General features: G+C 33.9%; 1 protein-coding gene and 2 long non-coding RNA genes across 4 annotated transcripts in view; all 3 read right to left on the bottom strand.

Annotated features, from left to right (window-relative positions):
- Window positions 1–7057: 7057 nt before the first annotated feature.
- Window positions 7058–9280, bottom strand: LOC127724780 (uncharacterized). Its single transcript, XR_007992685.1, has 2 exons — window positions 9125–9280; window positions 7058–7545 (listed from the first exon to the last, which is right to left on the bottom strand). It is a non-coding gene; the product is annotated as an uncharacterized LOC127724780 (long non-coding RNA).
- A 7400-nt stretch (window positions 9281–16680) lies between these two features.
- LOC127724806 (uncharacterized) lies at window positions 16681–19505 on the bottom strand. Its single transcript, XR_007992714.1, has 2 exons — window positions 18809–19505; window positions 16681–18059 (listed from the first exon to the last, which is right to left on the bottom strand). It is a non-coding gene; the product is annotated as an uncharacterized LOC127724806 (long non-coding RNA).
- A 1732-nt stretch (window positions 19506–21237) lies between these two features.
- Window positions 21238–25570, bottom strand: part of LOC127724647 (uncharacterized) — a 182369-nt gene continuing 178036 nt past the window's right edge. For both annotated transcript variants that reach the window (XM_052231672.1, XM_052231674.1), the window contains exon 8: window positions 21238–23952. In XM_052231672.1, the coding sequence (XP_052087632.1) occupies window positions 21408–23952 (2545 nt within the window). In that variant the 3' untranslated portion in view covers window positions 21238–21407. The remainder of the gene's footprint in view (window positions 23953–25570) is intronic.

Raw genomic sequence — 25570 nt, 5'->3', positions numbered from 1 at the left:
TGTGAGTCTCACGCTAAATGTGTGCGACTTGGCAGCCCTGCGAGTTGACATGGTACAAGTTAACTTGCTTCCATTCATACACAGGAATCAGAAATTCTATCAATAAAATTCTGTAAATAATAGTCGACTATCAATAGAGCTTCTCGTAGAGAAGCGAAAAGCTCTATTGATAGTCGACTTTATTATTTACAGAATTTTATTGATAGAATTTCCGATTCCTGTGATTCATATGAGCCATATGATGACATGCATGAGGTAAAATGTATAAAAACATACAATCTGACCTTATAAATGACATATATTCATGGACACTATTTTTTCCCATTGCCCTTATTCAATAAAACTATTGACAGGACATCGATCTTGTTCCTGTGCCTGTGGTGTGGGAAAAGGGGGTTAGCTGCTGATGATGCACCCCTCTTCACAATCGATCTAGGTACATGTACCAAGAAGTTATCAATAATTTTATACCAATAAAAAAAAAAATTCCCGTCTTAGGTACGATTCTTAACCACATTACTAATCACATTACTTCAATGATAAATTTAACTAAATTGGCGGGATTTTAAAAACACATGTACAAAATCAATTTACGAGTAAAACGACCTTTATTAACTCATGTCTCATGGAATTTGATATTTTTTAGGTAATTGACAGTTACATATGCATTTTGACAATTTCCAAACTTACAGCTTGATCATTTCCTTCTGCCATGTTCTTTAATCTTCTTTTCTGTTGTCTGTAATAATTTTCCTAAACTTCTAGAACGGTTTTGAATAAAGCATGTGCGCAGTCGCTGAATTGGGTTGTTCGGACACCCTTTAATGTTTACTTCATACTACATAAAACAATTCCGAGAGAACCCGATAGTAAACTTTAGTACGCGGGAAATTTGAAACGATAATATTAATAATATTATAAGTAGTTTAATTGGGCCTAATTTACACCTTTTATTTATTTTACGACAGCTTTTTTTTTCAAAGATGAAAACAAGAGAGACTGATCACTGACAAACCAGATAGATTTTTTTTAATTCTTTACAATACTTATTTTCAAAATAATTATGCAAACCAATTTTGAACATTGTTTAAAGCAAACTTTATAATATATATAATTACCATAGAAACTGCCTGCGTGTAAATATGACTGCTGTTGAATATTTAATGCTAGAACCATAGTTCAATGTAATAAAGCTTTAGTAAATTTTTATCATGCATTTTGACAAAAAATATATATATATATACAAAAAACGAGTACTTGAATGTTTGGTTCTGCAAATTAGTCATTACTCCTCAACAAGCACTATTATCTAACAATAAGATCTGACGATTGAGACAACAATTAAGACTGGAAGAAATGCTTTAGCTTTTTGAAGGGGGTTATAGGCAGGGGCGGATTCAGGCGGGTGCGAGGCGGGCGTGCGCCCCTAAAATTTGCAAAGCATGGGTTTGTTCTCAGCTTAATAGAGTATCTGAAGAGACTCAAGAATATTTCGCTTGGCGAAAATTTAAGTTTGCCCACCACCACCACCCAACCTAAAATTCTGGATCCGCCCCTGATCCTCTTGAAAAAACAATTATTTATGAATTTATTTTAATAAAAAAAACTCAATTGAATTCAATATATTAAAAGGACCTTTTCCCAACTTCATTGTTGACGTATCACCCAACCTAAACTAAACATTGAAACAACATACTTACTTCAACCGTACTTCAACGTTAAAATTTCAACTTAAATTCAACGTTGAAACAACCTATGATTTGCAACCTTAATTCAACGTTACAATTTCGACTTGAATTCAACGTTGAAACAACATATGTTTTGCAACCTTAATTCAACGTGGTCTTTTCAACGTTGAAACAACGTTGAAGCAACGTCATGACAAAAAATCAACCATAATTCAACGTTGAAATGACGTTGAGTGCCAGCTGGGTTGCAATTTTCAGTTTTAGATACGTGTGAGAGAGGGAAAGGTAGCGACGATACGATGTTTTAACGTTCTTATAAGGTTAAAGATGAATAATCCTCCTAGACTGGAACACATAAATAGATTAAGAATATAATCAAACGAACTATATAAATTACGGAACGGTGTAACAGAATACTCCCCGTCTGATGTCTATCTGATATCACTATTCCATAATTTTTTCGAATATGAATACAAGATATACATAAATGAATAAATCCCAATATAAATTGAATATATACAGGTGAAATGTCCACTATTAATCGTGTGAGAAATATTAGATCTCAACGACTTTTCACTATAAAGGTTCCTGAATAAGTACGTTCCACGGGAAACTGGGTAGGCACAGTTTCTTGTCCTTTAGAAGAAGGGTGTCTCGGACGACATTTTTGTGTTCTGTAGAATGTTTCATTACTGCTGTATCGATTATGGGAACTGTTTTCTCCAACGTTGTTAGACGGCGATGACGATCGAAGATGGTCCTCCGGTAAGTATAACACGAGTTAGTAGTTTGATATCTTCCGATTTGGCGAAATGACACATCTTTGTGAGTATCAGACGAAATAAGGCGTTTCGTCATAACGTTCAATCCTGCAGATCTAGTCGCTCTATCTGTAGAGTGGCGTCCTCCATATTTGATTTTGTCGTAGTAATGTCTAAGAAAAGGTGTTACTCTGTGACGATGTCCAGATAAGACTACTGGTTCCTTTTCACTAAAATTCAAGTCAGATTTGGCAATACTGCAAACCAATATCCAGGATGTACACAAAGAGCTTATGAAGTAATATTGCGTAATAACTATATGTCTTATCAATCCCCCATGTGGAGTGACACCTGAAGTTTGCAACTTCAAACGAGACCTGAAATTGCGAAACTCAATCATCTGTACCGTACACCTGTGACCTATGATGAACTCATGGCATGGCATCCGAGACCCCAACTCTGGATTCCTTATGAAAGTGGGCGGAAAGAAGTGTAGTTTGGGCTTGTTAAAAAGTCCCATCTTTACACCTTCTTAGTCTGCGTGTCATTCGAAAAAACAGAAAATATCATGTCAATAATCTTTTTAATTATATTGTTGAATCCATCGGCATCACACAATCATTGTTTATCGCTGTCATGCGTTTTGTTGGATAATAATCGAAACTAAATTTGTACTGTACCCATATGTCAATATGAATGAATGTAACCACTGACGTAGTAGCCTCGTTCTGAGTGACTTCCGGGATGGAAATATGCATATTTGACAGGTCGATAAATCGTTGCATCAAAATCTCATTCAAATACATATTTTACCAAATAGTTGACACTTATATTGCTATCGATGTATTTTTGGGGCAAGTATAAATAAACATTCTGAAACACAAACTGAAAATCGTGTCATGTCTCCTTTAAGGGGTCAATTGACAATTATGGTCATATTAACTTTTTTGTAGATCTTAATTTGCTGAACATTATTGCTGCTTACAGTTTATATATATCTATAATAATATTCAAAATAATAAAAAAAAAATGCAAAATTTTGTTAAAACTACCAATTCGGTGGCAACAACCCAACAGTGGGTTGTTCGATTCGTCTGAAAATTTCAGGGCCGATAGATCTTGACCAATTAAACAATTTTACCCCGTCACATTTGCTCTAAAAGATTTAATTTTTGAGATATAAGCCAAAAACTGCATTTGACCCCTATGTTCTATTTTTAGCCATGGTGGCCATGTTTGTCGATGGTTACAAACTTCGGATACAATTTATAAACATGATACCCTAAGGAACATTTAGTTAAAGTTTGAAGGTAATTGGCCCAGTAGTTTCAGAGGAGAAGATTTTTAAATGTTAGCAAACTTGATGAACAAATTGTGTAAAATTGTCTTTAAAGGGCAATAACTCCTTAAGGGGTCAATTGACAGTTATGGTCATATTAACTTTTTTGTAGATCTTACTTTGCTGAACATTATTGCTGCTTACAGTTTATATATATCTATAATAATATTCAAAATAATAACAAAAAACTGCAAACTTTTGTTAAAACTACCAATTCGGTGGCAGCAACCCAACAATGGGTTGTTCGATTCGTCTGAAAATTTCAGAGCTGATAGATCTTGACCAATTGAACAATTTTCCCCCATGTCAGATTTGCTTTAAAAGCTTAAGTTTTTGAGATATAAGCCAAAAACTGCATTTGACCCCTATGTTCTATTTTTAGCCATGGCGGCCATGTTTGTCGATGGATCAAAACGTCGGATACAATTTATAAACTAGATACCATAAGGAACATTTAGTTAAAGTTTGAAGGTATTTGGCCCAGTAGTTTCAGAGGAGAAGATTTTTGAAATAGTTTACGACGACAGACCACGGACGACGACGGACGCCAAGTGATGGCCGCTAAGCTCACATGGGGCCCTTCGGGCCCCGGTGAGCTAAAAAACTGAGTTTGAATGATTTCAAAGTATATAAGATTTAAATTTGAGGTCTTAAAGGATTAAAAATGGTATTTATATATTGTCTATATATAAGAGAGATGGGGATATAGAGTTAACCAGAGACATATATACACAGAGATTGGCAACTCCGTGAAATCCCGTTAAAAAACGCGGCCCGGAATGAGATTCTCGTCGATAATTATTCTACCACATGTAGACAAGTCAGGGATGAATAACCTCGATAGCTAATCAAGAAAAGTAATAGGAAAACTTATTTCAGATCAAATAAATTCTTTTTCTAAAAAACTACTTGAAATAGTTGTATTTTTTTTAATGTATTTGATTGAGAAAATATTTTTTTCTTTTTTTCGGCATTTCTTTTAATTTAAAAAGTAAAATCTGGTAATGATCATGATATTACAAGAAACATTTCTTTGCTAAAGTTTGCTTTTAAATTACACAGTGAAATTATGTGTGTCCGATTTTCCGGTCATTATTTCCTTAGAGTTGTGACTGTGGATTCACAGGTGTGCGATTACGCAATTTATTGCCCTCCGATCACCTGAATGTTGCCGGAGGTGAAGTTCTAAGTGGATTATTACTTGGTAATTGTTTTTACAACTAAACAAATTCTGACATTATTTTAACCATGATCAGAACTTTATTTTAAAAGAAACACTGGGCTTTACTATGAATAGGGTAAACGGACAGAAAGTCACAGTACAAAAAGTCACAGGACATAAAGTCACAAATTGGATAGGACAAAAAGTCACAAATAATTTATTGACAATTGTTTGAATATATAAGAGAAAGATCTTCAAATAATATCTTTTTTTACATTTATTCATTTTTAAGTTCAGGAAATTGTTCATAAGCCTTGATAAATGAAAAATTATTAAATTTTAATCATGCAAATAATATATTTCTTGGCATCATGAAGCCATTTAAGTGCCAAACCACTTTTACATTTTGTTATCATAACAATTATTTGATCATCATTGATATTTATTGAATAAATTTTAATTACAAAGTTGCTTCATATATTATAGTTCAATAAAAAATCAAAAAATTATTTTTAAAATTAGTGTTTTCTTGTTCAGAGAAAAATAATCTCAAAACTGAATCGTGAATTTTTGTCCTGTGACTTACTGTCCTACATTCTACTATAGTATTCAATCAGGAACAAAAATAGTCATTTAACATGTCAAAAAAAGAAATCAGAAAGCAACTTTTTTATATAAAAAAAATATGTAGCCAGTAGAATTTTGTCTCGTGGAAAACGGATTTAAATGATTAATTTTTGATTGACCTACAATTACATTATTTGTGGAACCTTTGCATGAATTTCCTAAATGAACGTACATTATGTACAGTGTTGTCGAAATCACTATTTTTGCTGTCATGAAATATTGAATATGAATCTGTCATTATTTGTAGTTTTATATAGACTTAATATCACAGACCCTGATTAAAAACAACGTGTATCATAAGTACAGTAAAATGCTCTGCTGAACTGTAGAATTTTAATGTTCTGTTTCATAGACCACAGAAGTACTGCAACATCCTTATCTTTACTCTTTCCTATCGGGTAGTGAAACTCGAGTTTGAAATTAGAAAGATTTAAAATTGAAGACAAGTTTTATCTGATCTTTTGTGGGTTTATGTTTCGGTGCAGTGCTATGTAGGCTGTTATTTTCTTTTCATTTGTCATTTTTTTATCTGTTTTACATGACCTTGTACTTTTTGTATTGCCCCTTGACATCTCCTGCTTCTGTTTAAACCTTTACCACTAATATCTCATCTGGTTTAAATAAAATAGTGTCTCATTCCCGTAATTTGTTATACAGGAATTCATTTTAATATCAGTTTTTTTATAAGCATATAAACTGCTTGGTCTCTTCACACAATTTATGTTTAGGACGGAATGCATCAATAGGTACATACATGTACCAGGTCACCAATATATAAGTACACGTTATGTGCTTTTGACCTCCACAAGAATTCTTAAACATTCATAGATATGCAAAGAATATTTTTGTCGTTGGGTTGTTGTCTCATTGACATATACCTCACATTTCTGAATAGTCATAGCAGCTGTGCCTTTTCAATTTATTGCAGAAAATATTTGCATTAACATTTTTCAAAATAGGCGAGGTGAAACAGTGATCACAGAATGAGGACATGTAAAACTGAAACAACACAACACAACAGATAAATATAAACAAGCACCATTGCTAAAGGACTGAAACAAACATAGATGATGACTAATATGAGCGACTAGTAGTGTACAAGTAGAGTGAACATTGCTTGCTTCTTATTCTACACATTTTGTCATTTCATGTAAACAATTAAATATGTTATTTTCCGAGGAGAGGAAGGAATTTGTGAAACGAAATATTTTGCCTTTAGTACTGTCAAGTTATATATTCACAGGAGTGTTGTTGAATAAATGAACATTTTCCTTTTTTTTACATTATGCTACCTTTATGCTACAAAGGTAGCATTTCCATTCTCATGATATACAAAGATATTATAGAGTGGCCTTCCAATGATAGTCATACATGTAAATCATTGTCTCATTGGCAATCATACTACATCATCATATTGTTATTCATGTATGTAAAAATTATGTACATGTATACTTTGTAAACGTAAAGAAGACAAATGAAGTTGAACACAAGATATTTATTTGCATTTTTATCCGTATAGTCTCTGCACAACTGCCACTTCTGTTTCAAATTCAATAGATTGAATGCGGAGTCTTGTATTTATTCTATAGTTCAATGATGTCACCATCACTTGCACAAAAATCGCATACACATGTACATCAAGTTTGGCATATGAACTATGATATTTGAACTACAATAATGTGGTGTTTTCACAGTCAGGATAAGCACATGTCATTTTCTCTCTTACAAAACCATTTTTTAGTATCACATTGATAGTAGTACATGTAATCGGTCCACTACATGACTGTGCAGTAACATTTGAAAAAAGTCATCACTAATAGTTGTTCCTGTCTGCCAGGGAATCTCTTTTTTCAATCAGAAAGGCTAGCGAGTCCTACATTCAGCACATGTATGATATTACATCTCTTGTATGCTGCACTGTTAGGTAAATTTGATCAACATCTTTGTTCTTTTATAACATGCAGGATCCTGTTAAAAAAAAAATGCTGTCAGATACTGAATGTAAATATACATGTATATAAACTTGTAAATGTCATCAAAGTGGTGGAAGTAATGAAAAAAACAATTTATATACACAAAACCGGTATGTCTTGGGAAAGTTATTCCTGTGATCAATGGTGATGGGTACATTTGTTCTTTAAAGATGGACAATTTTATAAACTGTAGCCATGGACAGGTGCCTGTCTTTATATTGAAGAGAATGAAAATGGCAGACAGCTTGAATGGTCATTTTTAATTGTAAATTGCATCAAAGCTGGTGAAAATATGGAAAAAACAACTGTTATACACAAATCCAGTATGTCATAAGAAAGTAATTCATGTGCTGGGAATAATAATTCTCTAAAGATGGAAAAGTTGATTGACTGTAGACATGGACAGGGGCCTGTCTTTATATTGAAGAGAATGAAAATGGCCGACAGCTTGAATGGTAATTTTTAATTGTGAATTGCATCAAAGCTGGTGAAAATATGGAAAAAAACAACTGTTATACACAAATTCAGTATGTCATAAGACAGTAATTCATGTGCTGGGAATAATTATTCTCTAAAGATGGAAAAGTTTATTGACTGTAGACATGGACAGGGGCCTGTCTTTATATTGAAGAGAATGAAAATGGCCGACAGCTTGAATGGTAATTTTTAATTGTGAATTGCATCAAAGCTGGTGAAAATATGGAAAAAAACAACTGTTATACACAAATTCAGTATGTCATAAGACAGTAATTCATGTGCTGGGAATAATTATTCTCTAAAGATGGAAAAGTTTATTGACTGTAGACATGGACAGGGGCCTGTCTTTATATTGAAGAGAATGAAAATGGCCGACAGCTTGAATGGTCATTTTTAATTGTAAATTGCATCAAAGCTGGTGAAAATATGGAAAAAACAACTGTTATACACAAATCCAGTATGTCATAAGAAAGTAATTCATGTGCTGGGAATAATTATTCTCTAAAGATGGAAAAGTTTATTGACTGTAGACATGGACAGGGGCCTGTCTTTATATTGAAGAGAATGAAAATGGCCGACAGCTTGAATGGTCATTTTTAATTGTAAATTGCATCAAAGTGGGTGAAAATATGTAAAAAACAACTGTTATACACAAATCCAGTATGTCATAAGAAATTAATTCATGTGCTGGGAATAATTATTCTCTAAAGATGGAAAAGTTTATTGACTGTAGACATGGACAGGGGCCTGTCTTTATATTTTAAAAATTGAGCGTGGCCGACAGCGAGAATACTGAATTTTAATTGTAAATTGCATCAAAGTGGGTGATTTAATAAAAAATTCAACATATTTACAAAAAACCAGTATGTCTTGGGAAAAGTGATTCATCTCATAAATGGTTTTATTCCTTTTCGAATGAAAAGGTTTTAATAAAAAATACGTCCGTGTAAAAAATTTTCATAACGTCCATGTCGGCCAAGCTTTCCCCTTATTATTGACCACAATAAAACGTTAATCGTCACAATATTTTAACTTACAATTACTACAAACTGAATAAAACAAGGTAAATAATTTACGAAATTGAAATATATACTTACATTATGCTGTTTTGAAAAGCTTGATGTAAAATAAAAATCGAAGCGGTGGTGAACTTGTCATGATCAGATGCAAAATGGCGATCTCGTTAAAGTCTCGTGTGATGCGTGTTTTTAATTGGATTTCGCTGACCACTGTTACAGTTGCCAATCTCTGTGTATATATGTCTCTGAGTTAACTTAGCTGGCATAAAATACTTCACATACTAAGAATCCGGTTTAGTGTTTAAAATATAATAAAAGATATGTAGTCGTCGTCTGTCATGACCGAAAGCACAACCACTGATGTATAGTTGTCGAGACAATTTTGCCGATTAATGTTAGTTTTGTTAGAACACAGTTCTTTTAATTAACACAGTAGTTCAGCTCTCTTGATATGCGATGCATAGACCCAATCTTTGCACATTCTTTCTGTAACATCTAAAAGAGATATAGGTATGTAGGTATTGGTGCTGCAGTCGATTAGCTGTTTATGTAGGTCTATTTCTTATTTAATGACATGATTATAAATAATCTGTTTGTCTGTCATTATCTGTATTAATCTACTGTGGTGAGCATTTCTCACATTATCTAGGCTTTTAAAAGTAACTAGGAAATGTTTGTAATCTTCAGGGCCTTCCTTACATAACTTGCATTCAGCCGACTTTGTTTTGTCAAAACTGGAAATGACATTTTGGGTTTTATAAGTCCCTGTGAGAATTCTAGATTTAATTATACCTTTTGTGACGGGATTGCTTCCCTTCATTAGTAGATACTTAGTCAGCCGTAAGCGGTTGAGCTAAGGAAGTACTTCTTTAGCTCAGTCGGTATACGCGCTGCCTTGTAACACAGAGGTCCCGGGTTCGAGTCCCGGTGGAGTCCAAGTAATTTTGTAATGAAATTCATGCTCTCCGGTTACATTTTGCGCCCAACTAAAAAACCTACGGTGGTTAGAGAAGAATTCTAGCTAGGGTATGTGTGTGAGAGTCATAATGGTATGATGACTCTTGAGGTGGGGGAAGTGTGACGGGATTGCTCAAGTTCCCTTCATTAGTAGATACTTAGTCAGCCGTAAGCGGTTGAGCTAAGGAAGTACTTCTTTAGCTCAGTCGGTATACGCGCTGCCTTGTAACACAGAGGTCCCGGGTTTGAGTCCCGGTGGAGTCAAGTAATTTTGTAATGAAATTCATGCTCTCCGGTTACACTTTTCTGATGTCTCCTTTATGGTCTCTGACACTTCACCAACAGATATTTGGTTTCCGAAAATTCCAGTTGTTTTTTTTCAGTGTGTTCAAGAGTAAATTTAGTTTCAGCTATTTCTGTCCATCTCATTTCCCAGGTTGAATTTATCATATTGTGGTTTATTTTTTTCCAATTTTTCTTTGGGTTCAGTATAATTTCATGTGCTAAAGGTAAATCATAAGATCTGAGAATATTGTCCACTTTTATAAACCAACTATTGGATTGACAGTCTTTTGTTGCCAGTTGTCTTATTCCTATTATATGTTCGATTGAATTTTCATCATTAGATATTCTGAGGAATAGGGAGATTACTGCTTTGTGAATAAGTTGTTTAACCGCTTCAGCTCCGAGGATATAAATCGCGACATCAGCAGTTCTTTGTGGTAAAGACAGTAGTTGCTTGAGTAAAATTGAGAATGGAAATGGAGAATGTGTCAAAGAGACAACAACCAAACCAGAAAACAACCGAAGTTCACTAATGGGTCTTCAACACAGCGAGAAAATCCCGCAACCGGAGGCGAGCTTCAGCTGGCCACTAAACAAAAATGTGTACTAGTTCAATGAAAATGGACGTCACACTAAACTCCAAAACATATGAATGAACTAAAATTAAAAAACATAGAAGACTAACAAAGGCCAGAGGCTCCTGACTTGAGACAGGCGCAAAAATGAGGCGGTGTTAAACATGTTTTGTAAGATCTCAACCCTCCCCCTATACCGCTAGCCAATGTAGAATAAACAAACACACAGCAATACGCACAGTAAAACTCAGTTTAAAAGAAGTCCGAGTCCGATGTCAGAATAGGTAACAAAAGAAACTAATCAAAATGACAATGATACATAAATTAACAGAGGACTATTATCAGTTACCGACATGCCAGCTCCAGACCTCAATTAAACTGATTGAAAGATTATGTCTTCATGATATGAAAATCAAGCACAATCCCTCCCATTAGGGGTTTAGTATCATACCATCATAAAATATATGAGAAGAACATAATCCGTATCATGCCAACAACTGTGTCTTTTTTTGATTTTTTTTCAATTTTTGGATATCAGTTTTAGTATTATTGAGAACTTCAATTCCATAAAGCATTCTGGGTATTACATTTGTACTCCAAAGTTTGTATGATATTAATGGATTAATTCCGTTGATTCCGTGTAGACCTGCACCCATAAGAGAGTACATAGTTGAGCTTGCAGTGGAGATTCTATTATCTATGTTTGGATTATTTCGTTCCTGTCTTTCTATGCCTAGATGTTTGATGTTCAGCTTCTCACTAATCTCATCATTAAAAAGTTCAAGATTTACTTTTTTATTTTTTTGTTGATAAGCAGAATTTATGTTTTTTTACTATTGGTCTTAACTCTGTCTCTTGCAGTACAGTTTTCAATGATGCTAAGTTGGGTTATCGCATCATACGAGTATTTGGACCATACGTTTATGGCCATGACCATATGCATATTCTCATATGGTCCGATCATTTTTTTTCGAATATCCAAACTTGAACCAATATTGTATGCTCATTTATCCTACTTGTGTGCTTTTTGTTTAGCAAGTTCTATAGATACAACACAAATATGTTCAGTAAATAAGATATAAAAAAAAATATGACTTAAAAGGTATATGATGCGATGGCAGCAAAAAAACAAACAGGTTTTGGCATATTGCACTGAAATTTCCCAATTGCATAAAAAAATATTCGTAAGGGTTCCGCGGAACCAAGTGTCTCGCCTACTTTTGCTGTTAGTCGCCGGCTCAACAAAAATGGGGAAAAATTATTAAAAATTTTCCTCTAGATACTATCTTTCGATTGTAAGAAGCTTCTATCCAAGTTTGGTAAAAATCCAGGATGGTTTATGAATCTAATAAATGTTTTAAAAACTTTAACTGCAGACTGTATGTAAGGTTAACTGGAAGAAAAGCTAAGTCCATTTATAAGTAATATACGGAAAAACAGGAAATAAATTTTTACAAAATTTCCTTCTAGATACTAGCTTTTGATCATAAACAAGCTTCTGTCCAAGTTTGGTACAAATCCAGGATAGTTTAAGAAAGTTATTAAAATTTTAAAAACTTTAACCACAGAGTGAATGTAATGTTAACTGGCAGAAAAACTAAGTCCATTTATAAGTAAAATACGGATAAACAGGATTTTTTTTTAACAAAATTTACTTCTGGATACTATCTTATGATCATAAACAAGCTTCTGTCCAAGTCTGGTACAAATCCAGGATAGTTTAAGAAAGTTATTAAAATTTTAAAAACTTTAACCACAGAGTGAATATTTGTGGACGCCGCCGCCGACGACGACGACGACGCCGACGACGACGGAATGTAGGATCGCTATGTATCGCTTTTGCGACAAAAGTCGCAGGCTCGACAAAAAGCAAAGAAAAACTTTTTATATTTTTAACCAGGTACACACAGCTCGTTCTCTAAACCCAAAACGTTACTAACTTAAATCCTTTTCATCTATGGCATATTGTCTGCATCTGGATTAGAGCCTTTGCTAGTCATGATAGTGTTAATTAAAGGATTTCGTTGGTAAAACAGTAGACGTTATGTTAAATATTTTATTTAGATTATATCATAACTTTGATTAAAAAAACTGAAAATTTAATATTTGTAAATTTACATAAATTCTTCCAAAATGTATATTCATAAATTTTTATAAACTCTTTTTTATGTCAAATCGAAGGGTCATACCTTATAAAAGGAGTTGGATCATTAATTCATAATTTCGGCCCTAAAAATCTGAAAATTTATTACTGCGATGATGTGAAAATTTTATCATAATCAAAGCACTGTTAGCGCTAAAGGCAGTTAATCAAAAACATGATGAAAACTGTGGCAGTGTTGCTTAAATTGTTTATCACAGCTTGTTATATCTCATGTCTCAGATTTTTTTTTGTCATGTGCTGTACTGATTTCCACTATCCTACACACTTTTCTCTAACAATATACCATTTTTTTCAAACGTTTATTATTCATTTTTAAATTACTTTAAATATGTATCCTTTCGATGATAGATTGTATGAGAAGATGTATGTACACTGTCCCAGGTAAGGGGAAGGTCTGGCGCCAGTAAACATGTTTAACCCTGCCAGATTACGTGTGTGTCTGTCCAAAGTCATTCAGTGGTTGTCATTTGTTGCTGTATATCATATTTATTTTTCATTATTGATTTGTACATAAATCAGGACGCTGGTTTTCTTGTTGGAATTGTTTTACATTTGTCATTTCAAGGCCATTTACAGCTTTATACTATGCAGTATGGGTTTTGCACATTGTTACAGGCCGTATGTGACATACAGATGCTTATTTCTATCAACTTCTCAATACACTGATGAATGAATTTTTCTTATGCAGGAATAATATCATCAGAATTAAGATTTTCCACACAGGTGTATAGCTTAATTCCACTATGTTCTAAGTGGAATTAAGCTATACACCACTGTGGAAAATCTTAATTCTGATGATATTATTCCTGCATAAGAAAAATTCAAATGCCACATTAGCATTTTTAGTTAGATCAGCAGGTGTCACTCCGTACAAAAACTGATTTAACTAGATATCATTGAGATGGGAGCCATCTCTGTGGGCCCCGCTGTGAATAATGTGTGGTAAAAAATTTGTATCTTTATCATTGGACATGGGGTTGTCAACTGAAACCAAAGTTTTTGACCTTGACCTTTGAACAAGGAAGTTGTACATAAATTATTATACACCCTCTGGTGTTGGTTTATATACATATCAAGTATAAACTTTGAAATCATAACGGTTCTCAAGATATAGAGCGGACACGATCTTTACCATAGGACATGGGGTTGTCAACTAAAACCAAAGTTTTTGACCTTGAACTTTGACCTAGGAAGTTGTACATACATGATGACACACCCTCTAATGTTGGTTAATATACATGCCAAGTATAAACTTTGAAATCATAACGGTTCTCTAGATATAGAGCGGACACAATTTGTTACGGACGGACGGACGGACGGACAGACAGACAGACAGACGGATGGACAGACTGATCACTATAGGGCGTCCGCCATTCGGCGGGGCCTTAATAATACTGGGAACAATTTGAGGCGTGGTAATTTTATTGTTTATCATGCATGGATCATATTACACAAAAAGATTATGTTGTTAGGCTAGAAATGCGTTTAATTTTCTTTTACATTATTGTACTTCTAAGTGTCCAACCTATTACATTTACATCAAATTTCATACAAATATTTTTTCTGTCTTTTTTTAATATGTTTATATATTTCACTTCTTACATACTTTATAAAACATATTTCATGTATCTGCACATTGTATCATCGTTATGTATTCAAACTATCTTTATATAACTGATACCTGGGTTACTACTTGTATATATATTGATAGTGTGCAATGATACGATGTACATGTATCTCCTACATTTTATAGTAACAGTTGCACAGACATTTCATAGTTCTGATAGTATCATTAGACAGCCTTTAATAGCTGGACCGTTACAGTAAACTCCATGACAAATTATATTCATGTGTTGTAACCCGTGGCAATTTTGTAAAAATTCCTGTCAGAATTCTGAACCAAAATTTGTCTGACTAGTCGTCATATGATAAGACCTGGTAAAAATTTTCATATATACATGTACTTTGATCATATCTGTAGATCATGTACATGTTTAACTATATTCGAAACATCAAAAAGGTCTAAAGTTTCATAGCGGTCATGGAATTATTATGATGACTAGTCAATGCAGCTACTAGATAGTCTCATATATTGTACATGTATGTCTTGTCACTTCTAAGATATTAAAGCCAAGAATTGGAATCTAGCTGAAATAAAAACAAATACAAAAATTTATATTGTTTATTTAGACATACAATCATGATAAAATATATTTACACAAGTTTTGTCCATGAAATTGAAAAGAAATCATTTTGAGATCATGGGATATTCTTTTTTTTGGGTTAGATCAAAGTTTGATTTTCGACAAATTAAAAAGATGAGCAGTTTGAGAGTCAGAGAGATAAAATTATGTTAAATTTTATTTCTTTCATTCAATTCTATACATACAATTTACATGTCATTTAATAGTATGCTCTAGTCTGCCTCTGTTGTAAGTTGACTCATGGTCTCTGATAGGTCTATCAGACAGAATTATATTGTAAATACCAAAATTTAGTAGTTAATGTTTATTTGAGTTGACTTTTAGTGGTATCAGTTGGTTGGCGTGGTACGACTTTGCAATAGTGCGAGTTGACTTGCTTCCCTGTGGAGAACACCGAGTTTGTTCAATTTAAGTTCTACGGTACAATGACACAAATCAGATAATGCCTTACTATTACAGCAATCAAAGGTGAGGCCGTCTGATTGACCTGCCTTTAGTAAATGTAAATGACCCGCCCCCTCCAAGTCCATGATGTTACTTGAGATCTATACCAAGATTGGAATAAATAAACGGTTGGTCGAACATTCTTGGACTTTACACTTATTGAAAGATATAGCTTCTTTAAAATTAGCCATAAATCAAGATTTTCTTTAGGCCCAAAAATAAAAAAAGTTCTGGTTTAGAAAAAATGTCATAAACATTGAAATGTCAAAGTCGGACGACAGGCACTTGTTTTTATGCATGGGAAGATCCACTATCAACGTATATTATGAGCTCCTAAATCTTCCCATGGATATAAACAAGTGCCTGAGAGTCGGTAACTGGCTTCATGTCATGATCAAGATAATTTAGATCGAATTTTTCTATCCGCATATATTTCCCAATTCACATTTGCTGATTTTATTCATTTTTCAGACATCCGTACCTGTATACAGTAATATATGAATGGGTTTTTCTACATTTTCGTGTGACTTACTATGATCAAACGATCTTTCTAGGTCTATTATCCATATCACATTCTACTGTCATTCTCTGTAAAATTGACATATTTACAAGGTCACACTAATTAGAGACAAGAAGCGACAAGAAGCGTCATGAAGTACGTAGGGCTACTAAATGCAACAGAATTTAAAACTTTACAAAACAGAAAAATATCAACTGTAATTAATTGACTTTTCTTTAAATTTATTATTTTAATAGTATATAAACTTTCTTGTCTCTAAATTTATCCTCTTGTCGCAAATTCATTCTTCCTGTCGCTAACTTTTTTCTACTTGTCGCTTATTGTCTCTACAATCTTCTTTTCGCTTATTAGTGAGACCTTCTTGATTTTCTTGATTTCCGGTTTAAATATTTCATTCATAAAAACAAGTGTAAACACCACCTGTTGGTGCATTAATACTTGACAAGGTCATTTATGTGAAAACGGAATAATATGAAAGGAAGAAATTCAAATGTGAATACACAATTTATTAACACTCATCTCAAACAAAAAGAATATCATGATTAACAATAATTACCCTTCTATCATCAGAATCCTCCAAATTTAAACGGTACGTAAATTTCGTCTTCTAAGTTAAAATTGCCGCCAACTTAGACTACTGTAATACGTAGTGCCGACAAACAATATTCCTACGACATTTGCCATTTGGGAAATGTAAACAACTTGTCTTTAGAGATTTTCGGCGATTAAATATTTCATACAATTGTTCTTTGACATCTTAGCCAAAAGTACAGGGAAAAATAAATTACATAAGGATTTCTATTGAGCACTACTTCCTATGTGCAACTTCGAAAGTTTTGGGTTGTTCGACGATCATTTAAGGTTTTTCTGGTCATATTTTTTGTATTCCAGAATTGATAGTACGAAAAAAGTGCCCAATTAGTTATTAATAACATATTAGCCAGCTAGATAATAACAACAACACTTTTTTCACCATTCAGTGGGAAGAACACAAATCTAGGGCGGTAGCATAAGGCAGCTTAACTGCCTAAAAACATATGTTAAAATGTCCAATTGTTTCAGTAAAAACAACTACTTAATTTGGCAAAGATTTTTGACAGTTTTCTGAAAAATTTACAGTGTTGCCACACCTCGCCCACAAATATTTGTGCTGAACCATTTTAAATACACCATATTCATTACTTTTCGCAAACACAATTTTAATAAGCGTGGGGTGGTGCCACATATGAAATCAAGAAAAATCGAAATAGGTGACGATTTTCAAGAAAAATGGACTAATATGAAATCTTTCCTATTTCAGACTGATATATTTATAATATATATAAAATATACATTTTTTCCTATTATACTTTCAATAAAATGCTCCGCTGGGCGCAGCTTGATACGACCGCAGAGGTCGAACCCTGAACAGTTGGGGCAAGTATGGACACAACATTCAAGCTTGATACAGCACTGAATTTGGATTGTGATTAAATATTTGACACAGCATAGGTTTCTGACACAGAATGAATGTGGTCTAAGAACTTAAAAATTTTAATTTACCTATTCAAACCATATCATTATTATTTGCTTTTATATATAAATCAGAAATAACCAATTTAAAATGGAAAATTTTAAAGAAAAAAAAGGAAAAAAAGGAAACCCCAATTTTTTGAACCCCCTTATGATTCATCACCCCCAAACTCAATCCCAGCCTTCCCTTTGTGGTACAATTTCAGAGAGATCCATACACTTAAACACAAGTTATTGTCTGGAAACTAGAAAAATGCTTGTTTTTTTGTTGCCCCTTTTGGCCCCAAATTCCTAAACGTTTAGGGCAATTACCCTCAATATCAAACCCAGCTTTTCCTTTGTGATATGGAACCTTGTAGTACAATTTTATAAAGATCCATACACTTACACACAAGTTATTGTCCTGAAACTAGAAAAATGCTTGTTTTTTGTCCCTCTTTTGGCCCCTAATTCCTAAAATTTTGAAGCAATTACCCCCAAAATCAATCCCAGCCTTCCCTTTGTGGTATGGTACCTTGCAGTACAATTTCAGACAGATCCATACACTTGAACACAAGTTATTGTCTGGAAACTAGAAAAATGCTTATTTTTGGCCCCTTTTTCCTAAACGTTTTGGGCAATTACCCCCAAACTCAATTCCAGCTTTTCCTTTGTGATATAGAACATTGAAGTACAATTTCAGAAAGATCCATACACTAACACACAAGTTATGTCTGGAAGTTACAATAAAATGCTTCGCTGAGCGCAGCCTGATACGACCGCAGAGGTCGAACCCTGAAAAGTTGGGGCAAATTTGGACACAATATTCAAGCTTGATACTGTCTGAATTTGGATTGTAATCAGATTTTTGACATAATATAGGTTTCTGACACAAAATAAATGTGGTCAAAGATCTTATAAATCCATTGCGCAATACTGTGCAATTGAAGATTTCGTCTTGAAACTTTTCAAAAATCCGAAATTTTAAAAATTTTGAAAAAAAAATATGAATCCCTTAAAAACAATTGGGAACCTCCCCCCCCCCCCCCCAACTTTTTGAAAACCCCCCTTGGAGCAATAACCCCAAAACTCAATCCCAGCCTTTCCTTTGTAGTATGGAACCTTGTAGTACAATTTCAGAGAGATCCATACACTTACGCACAAGTTATTGTCTGGAAACTAGAAAAATGCTTGTTTTTGGCCCTTTTTTTGGCCCCTAATTCCTACATGTTTGGGGCAATTCACCCAAAACTCCATCCCAGCCTTCCAGTAGTTATATGGACCTTGTGGTACAATGTCAGAGGGATCCATACACTTACACACAAGTTATTGTCTGGAAACTAGAAAAATGCTCGTTTTTGGCCCTTAATTCCTTAACTGTTGGCCTCATAACCCCTAAAATGAATCCCAACCTTCTACTTGTGGTATTAAACATTGTGGTACAATTTCAGAGCAATTGAAATACTTATACACAAGTTATTATCCTGAAACTAGAAAAATGCTTGTTTTGGGCCCCTTTTGGGGCCCTTAATTCCTAAACGGTTGGGACCATCATCCCCAAAATCAATCCCAACCTTCCTTTTGTGGTATTGAACCTTCTTAAATTTCATCAAGATCCATTCACTTAACCTAAAGTTATTGTCCGGAAACCAATGTGTCTTCGGACGACGACGCAGACGACGACACAGACGACGACGACATCATACCATTATACGATCCCAAAAAAAATTTTGCGGTCGTATAAAAATGCTTATTTTTGGCCCCTAATTCCTTAACTGTTGGTACTATAACCTCTGAAATCAATCCTTCCTTTTGTGGTATTGAACCTTATGGTAAAATTTCATAGAGATCCATTCACTTAAACTAAAGTTAGAGTGCGAACACCAATGTGTCTTCGGACGACGACGACGACGACGACGCCAACGTCATATCAATATACGACCGCAAAATGTTTTTGCGGTCGTATAAAAATGATACATTTAGCAATACATACAGTAAATTTACTCGAAAAATTGAAGTTTAAAACATGCACCTGTACAAGGCTGTGTATTGAAGTTTCTGGCTCTACTCCTTTATACATGTATTACAGTACATGTATTAAACGTTAAACAAAGGATCTACATAGTAAAACTTGTAGTAAGTCTTACTATATACATACTAGGTTAAAGGTTTCAACCTTCATCGTGTTAATTACCCAGGCCATAGGCATATGGTCGGACCATATAAGTATATATTTACAGGGTCATGACCATACTTGTTGTAGGTGTATGGTCCAAATACTCATATGGTCCATAACATTTATATAGTCCAATTGCCATAAGAACGAAAAAATACTTGTAAACCAATCAATTTATTAACAAAAAAATCCATAAAAACTACCAATTTTCTTTTACCATTATGTTTATAGTAATGAAGACCATGTTGGTTGATCAGCTTTGGTTGATCAGCTGGGACACTATGAACTAATCTTAAACTAGACGACAAAAAGGACGATTGTGACTAAGTTTGATCTCAATTGGACAAATGGTTTCACGAGACAATTTCTTTTAAAACTTAACAAAAGGACTAGGACTACAACAGATAAATGACTGGGGACAAGTTATGGCAATAGCTCACAGATACACTGACCATTTGGACCAGTTTAATTGTTCTCTCACTGAATAATACAAAATTTGGTGACTATGTTGAACGAATCTATCCCATCGAACTAGAGATAAAGGATACTACAGATACAGTTAAGTCTGTCTCATATCTTGACTTACATCTAGCAATTGACAATGAGGGTCGGTTGAAAACAAAACTTTACGACAAAAGAGATGATTTCAGCTTCCCAATTGTGAACTTTCCATTTCTAGGTAGCAACATTCCAGCAGCGCCTGCATACGGAGCATATATCTCCCAATTGCTACGATATTCCCGGGCTTGTATTTCCTATCATGATTTCCTTGATAGAGGATTGCTGCTCACAAGGAAGCTATTAAACCAAGAGTTCCAAATGGTGAAGTTGAAATCATCCCTTCGTAAATTTTACGGACGCCATCACGAGTTGGTTGACCTTTATGGAATAACCGTTTCACAGATGATATCGGATATGTTCCTTATGTCGTAACTACAATACCCTTCCCTTTTCACGAATGTGACCTACCGAATTAGAATATTTACCAGATTTGTAATAACTTAAGCAACACGACGGGTGCCACATGTGGAGCAGGATCTGCTTACCTTCCGAAGCACCTGAGATCACCCCCAGTTTTTGGTGGGGTTCGTTTTGCTTAGTCTTTAGTTTTCTATGTTGTGTCATCTGTACTATCATTTGTCTGTTTGTCTTTTTATTTTTGGCCATGGCGTTGTCAGTTTGTTTTAGATCTGTGAGTTTGACTGTCCCTCTGATATTTTTCGTCCCTCTTTTAAATTATGTGAGAGAATATAAGTTGATGCCAATATAATATATAAAACAAAAATTAAAAGATACGTATAAAAATTCAGACGAGTTAGAGTTTATGCTCAAGAGGGGAAAGAAGTTCTTGCTTGTTTCTAAGATAACTAGTTCCTTTTATTCTACAATTTTATTCGAGTAAACAAAAATAAATAAATCAATTAGGAAAGACAGTTTAACAAACATTATAAAATAAATAAATTCAACAACACTTTAAAAAAAACAACAGTAATTAAAACTGAAAGAGATCATGTTAACATAATGATCTCATGTCTACTATCTTGATCATGACACTTGCACAATTTCACGACTACCATGTAGAGAATTCTGGCTGCTACTGCCACTGCTATCACTATTAGACCGATATGTGTCAGAAGATGTACAACACCCATCACTGTTTCCAACAATACACTGTGATCTATTGAAAGATGAACAATGAACTGGAGATTTCTGTTCCTCAGACTGTAACATGTCATCAAGACTACAAGCTTTTCTTTTGGATTCGTATACTTTTGTTTGCAAAACTGCACTTCCCATTGCTGCAGAGATTTGTTTGTATATTTCTTTTTCACTAAAATGGCCTGAACAGAAGCCCCTATCTGACTGTTTTGAACGTTTATTATTTTTAAGTATATATGTGGTTGAGGTATCATCTTGTGATGTACTGCTTAAGATAGCAGAATCCTGACAATCATCTCCTAAATCAAATGTTGGGTATTTTGAAAATGCAATGCTATTAGGCCTTTCCATTGTATGTTTTATCCTTTTTTCATAGGATCTTTTAACAACATGACTGGAACTGGCTGAAGAAGTAACTGGAGTACTACTTAAGTTAGAAACTGGCGGATAGACTGACATCGTATCTTGCCTTTCTGCATGTTTTATACAAGTAGATGACATATTTTCTGTCCTTGATGAGCTGTACATATTTGAAAAACATGGCCCAAAGCTAGAGTTATCTAATACTTTTGATGAAATCTGATGTTTATCCATCAATGTTTCTGAAAAATTCAATCCTGCCATAGCTGATGATGGCGAAATGTTTTCTGATGTACATTTTTTTTTGTTAGGGATAATATTATTTTCCAATAAACTTTGTCTAGAATTATTGTCTTGTTTACTTTCATTTAAACGCTGGTTTTTCTGAATTTGATTGCAGTTTTCTCTTGGAAATGAACCTAAGTTGGCATTGTTTTCATTTTCACTAGCTCTCTTATCTTTACTTGGTGTATGTTCACCGTCAGCAGATATCATTTTTGATAATGCTAAACTAAACAATGGTTTCTTCGCTCTATTGATTCCTGATTGCAATGTGGTTATAACACATGGTTGTGAAGTAACAAAACCTGTTCTTGGTGGAAACGTCTCATTTGAATATACAGAACTAGTAGAAGATAAAGTTTGTGGTTCCTTGAAAAATGTCGGCTTTGATTGAAATGACATCCTAACTGTTTGATTAATTGATGACAAATGTTCATTCTGAGATGTGGATGAAGAATTTATTATGTTTGGAGTAGAGAAGTTTTTTTTAGGTGTAACAGATTTCGGGTTGCAGTTCCTCTCAAATGGGAATAAAGTACAGTCTGTCATATTTTCCCTTGTTTTTACTACATCTGGCAAACAAGGTGATAATGCAAGACTGAAACATTTAGATGATACTTTTTTTGTAAAGTTTGATTTACTTGTATTTCCTGGTATAATATATGAACTATTCTGATTTGCAGAATGTTCTTCTGATTTCTCCATTTCTGGAAAAATACTTGTTGACAATGAAAGTAAAACTGGTCGACTCCCTGAATATTGAGTTGATTCATGGATACTTTGCTGACTAACTGAATGGTAGGGTGATTCCTGGGTTTGACTGCATGAAAGATGAGATTGCTGGAGACATGGCTCAATAAATGGAGGATGCGGTATTTCCTGGTTATGTAACTGATCAATTGAATGTTGAGGTGATTCAAAAGAACATTGTTGACTAACTGATAGTGGAGATGGTTTGATAGTAGAAGATTCACTTACTGAATCTGCAAGTGATGGTTGACTAAGTGGATGTTGAGTCAATTCCAGGGTAAATGATCTGTTAATTGAATGATGAGGTGATTCGGTGAAAAGTGGTCCACTCTGTAAATTCTGGGAAAATTCTGCTCCCATCAGTCCACTTAGTGAATGCTGACAAGATCCCTGGGTAAGTGATACAGCAACCTGATTTTGAGGTGATTTAAGTGAAAATGGTGCACTTACTGAAAGTTCAGATGATTCCAGTTTAATGTCTTCATTTGATATTATACCCATTAACTTTTCTGTGTCTGATGAAACAGAAACTGGTGGTTTGAATATAGTGGATAATTTTGGAGAGCTTGATAGTAATGTGTCAGATTTTTTTTTAATTTCCAAATAATCATTTGCCATAAATGTAGGCTTCTCTAATATACTGTTAACTTCACTCTTTGATGAAAGACCATGGAAGTTTCTTTTCCCTTTATTCCCTTCTGATTTTGATTTCATAAAATCTTTTGCATTATCCCACATTACATTAATTGGTGTAAAATCTGCCCAGGTGTCTCCGTCACGTAATAAATTTTTGGATAAGCTATCATTAAACTGATTTGAAAATGAATCTTGTAAGGAGCCATATACAAAAGGTTTCGATAACCTTGGAGAAGATGGGCTATTTTGTAAATCCATTGCAATTGATTTTGGTTTATTATCAAGTGTGTGTCCATCATGTTGGTACTTTTCAAAACCATGCTTGACTTGTTTTTCATATTCCAGTAATTGTCCAAGAAAATTAAAATTTGGTGATATTGTTGGCCTTTTATCTTTCACATATCTGGAAAAAATCAGAAAAAGTAAGAATTTAATGCTCAATCAGAAGCTGCTTTGAATGGTTTTACACTAGTAATTTTTTGGGGCCCTTTATAGCTTGCTGTTCGATGTGAGCCAATGCTCCGTGTTGAAGGCCGTACCTTGACCTATAATGGTTTACTTTTATAAATTGTAACTTGGATGGAGAGTTGTCTCATTGGCACTCATACCACATCTTCCTATATCTATTGATATGACCACTTATTTCATATATAAATACTTAACATCAGCATAACACCCCTACGGTAAATGAAAACTTTGTAGAAAACAATCATTTTCATGAAACTTTCCAAGTCATGTAAGCTGAAATCAGGTAAACCAGAACAACGCTTATATAAGATATGTAACCAATCATTTGTAAATGTTGTGTAGATAGATATAAGAAGATGTGGTATGAGTGCCAATGAGACAACTCTCCATCCAAGTCAAAATTACCTATATTCAAAAATATCAGCTCATTATCTGCATGGAAGACTGATAATGGATGAAGAAACTTTTACATTTTCAACAAAAGTAGCCCAAAGAGACGAATCTCTTATGTGATATGTTATTAATTATTATATACTTCCTATAATCCAAATATATGTTCAATATCTGCAAAGAAGGCTGGAAAAAAGAGATAACAACTGTTTTTTTCAAGTCCAATGTCTAGTGATCAAGAACTGGTTACCATCAGAAATTCACATTTTTCTCAAATAATCTTTCAGGAACTCTTTGGGGAAATATTCTTTTAACATACAAAGGGCAAGGTTTAACACTACAGAATCTGACTTTAACTCCACTTATAAACAACGAAAAAACAAGTTACTACTATGCCTATTTTTGCTCGAAATTCTATAGGACCAGCTGCCATCACTTTTTAATCTGGTCATTAAATGATAGAATTAACATTTAATTGGGACATTATTCATGCTTTCATGTAGAAATAAGAAAAAAAAAGGTACACCAATTAAACCAGACACTTCACCATTCTGAGCATTAGTTGGAAAATATGGATGATCCTCTTCTGTTCAGAATGTGAACTTTTTGTCATTTGAAAACAACAACTTACACTGTATTGAAGAGATGTACAGACTTCAATTTTAAAGTTTATAAATCTTTTTAAATTCTTTAGAAAGAAAGTATATACTATAAAGCAAGGTTAGATATTGGTTTGTCTTCAAACAGTAAATTTTTTTAAATCGAGGAAGACATAAAGTGATGACATCATGTTCCCACGAGCGATGACATCATGTTTCCACAAGCAATGAATCATCAACATGAGGTAAAAGTTTTATTGACCAGTGTCATAAATGGCAAACTGACATATGTCATACAAAACTTTAAAAGATCATAAAGCATATAAATTCAAAATATGGATGTCTAGCTCTTAATTATAGAAACTAAAGGTACTGCTAGGAAATTATACCCTGGCTTTTGCCAATGCTTTGGTTAAGGACACAAAGAAAAATAATGAAATATAGAGGCTCTAAAGAGCCTTTGTCAATCACCTGCATCTTCAACAATAGCCATTTTTTGGTAAAAATCATCATGAAAGGGCAATAACTCTATAAAGAGTTAACTAACAATTTTAGTCCTGTTGA

This window comes from Mytilus californianus, unplaced genomic scaffold, assembly GCF_021869535.1.
Source record: "Mytilus californianus isolate M0D057914Y unplaced genomic scaffold, xbMytCali1.0.p SCAF_14, whole genome shotgun sequence".
NCBI classification, from domain to species: Eukaryota; Metazoa; Mollusca; class Bivalvia; order Mytilida; family Mytilidae; genus Mytilus; species Mytilus californianus.
This window is presented reverse-complemented; position numbering and strand designations above follow the sequence as displayed.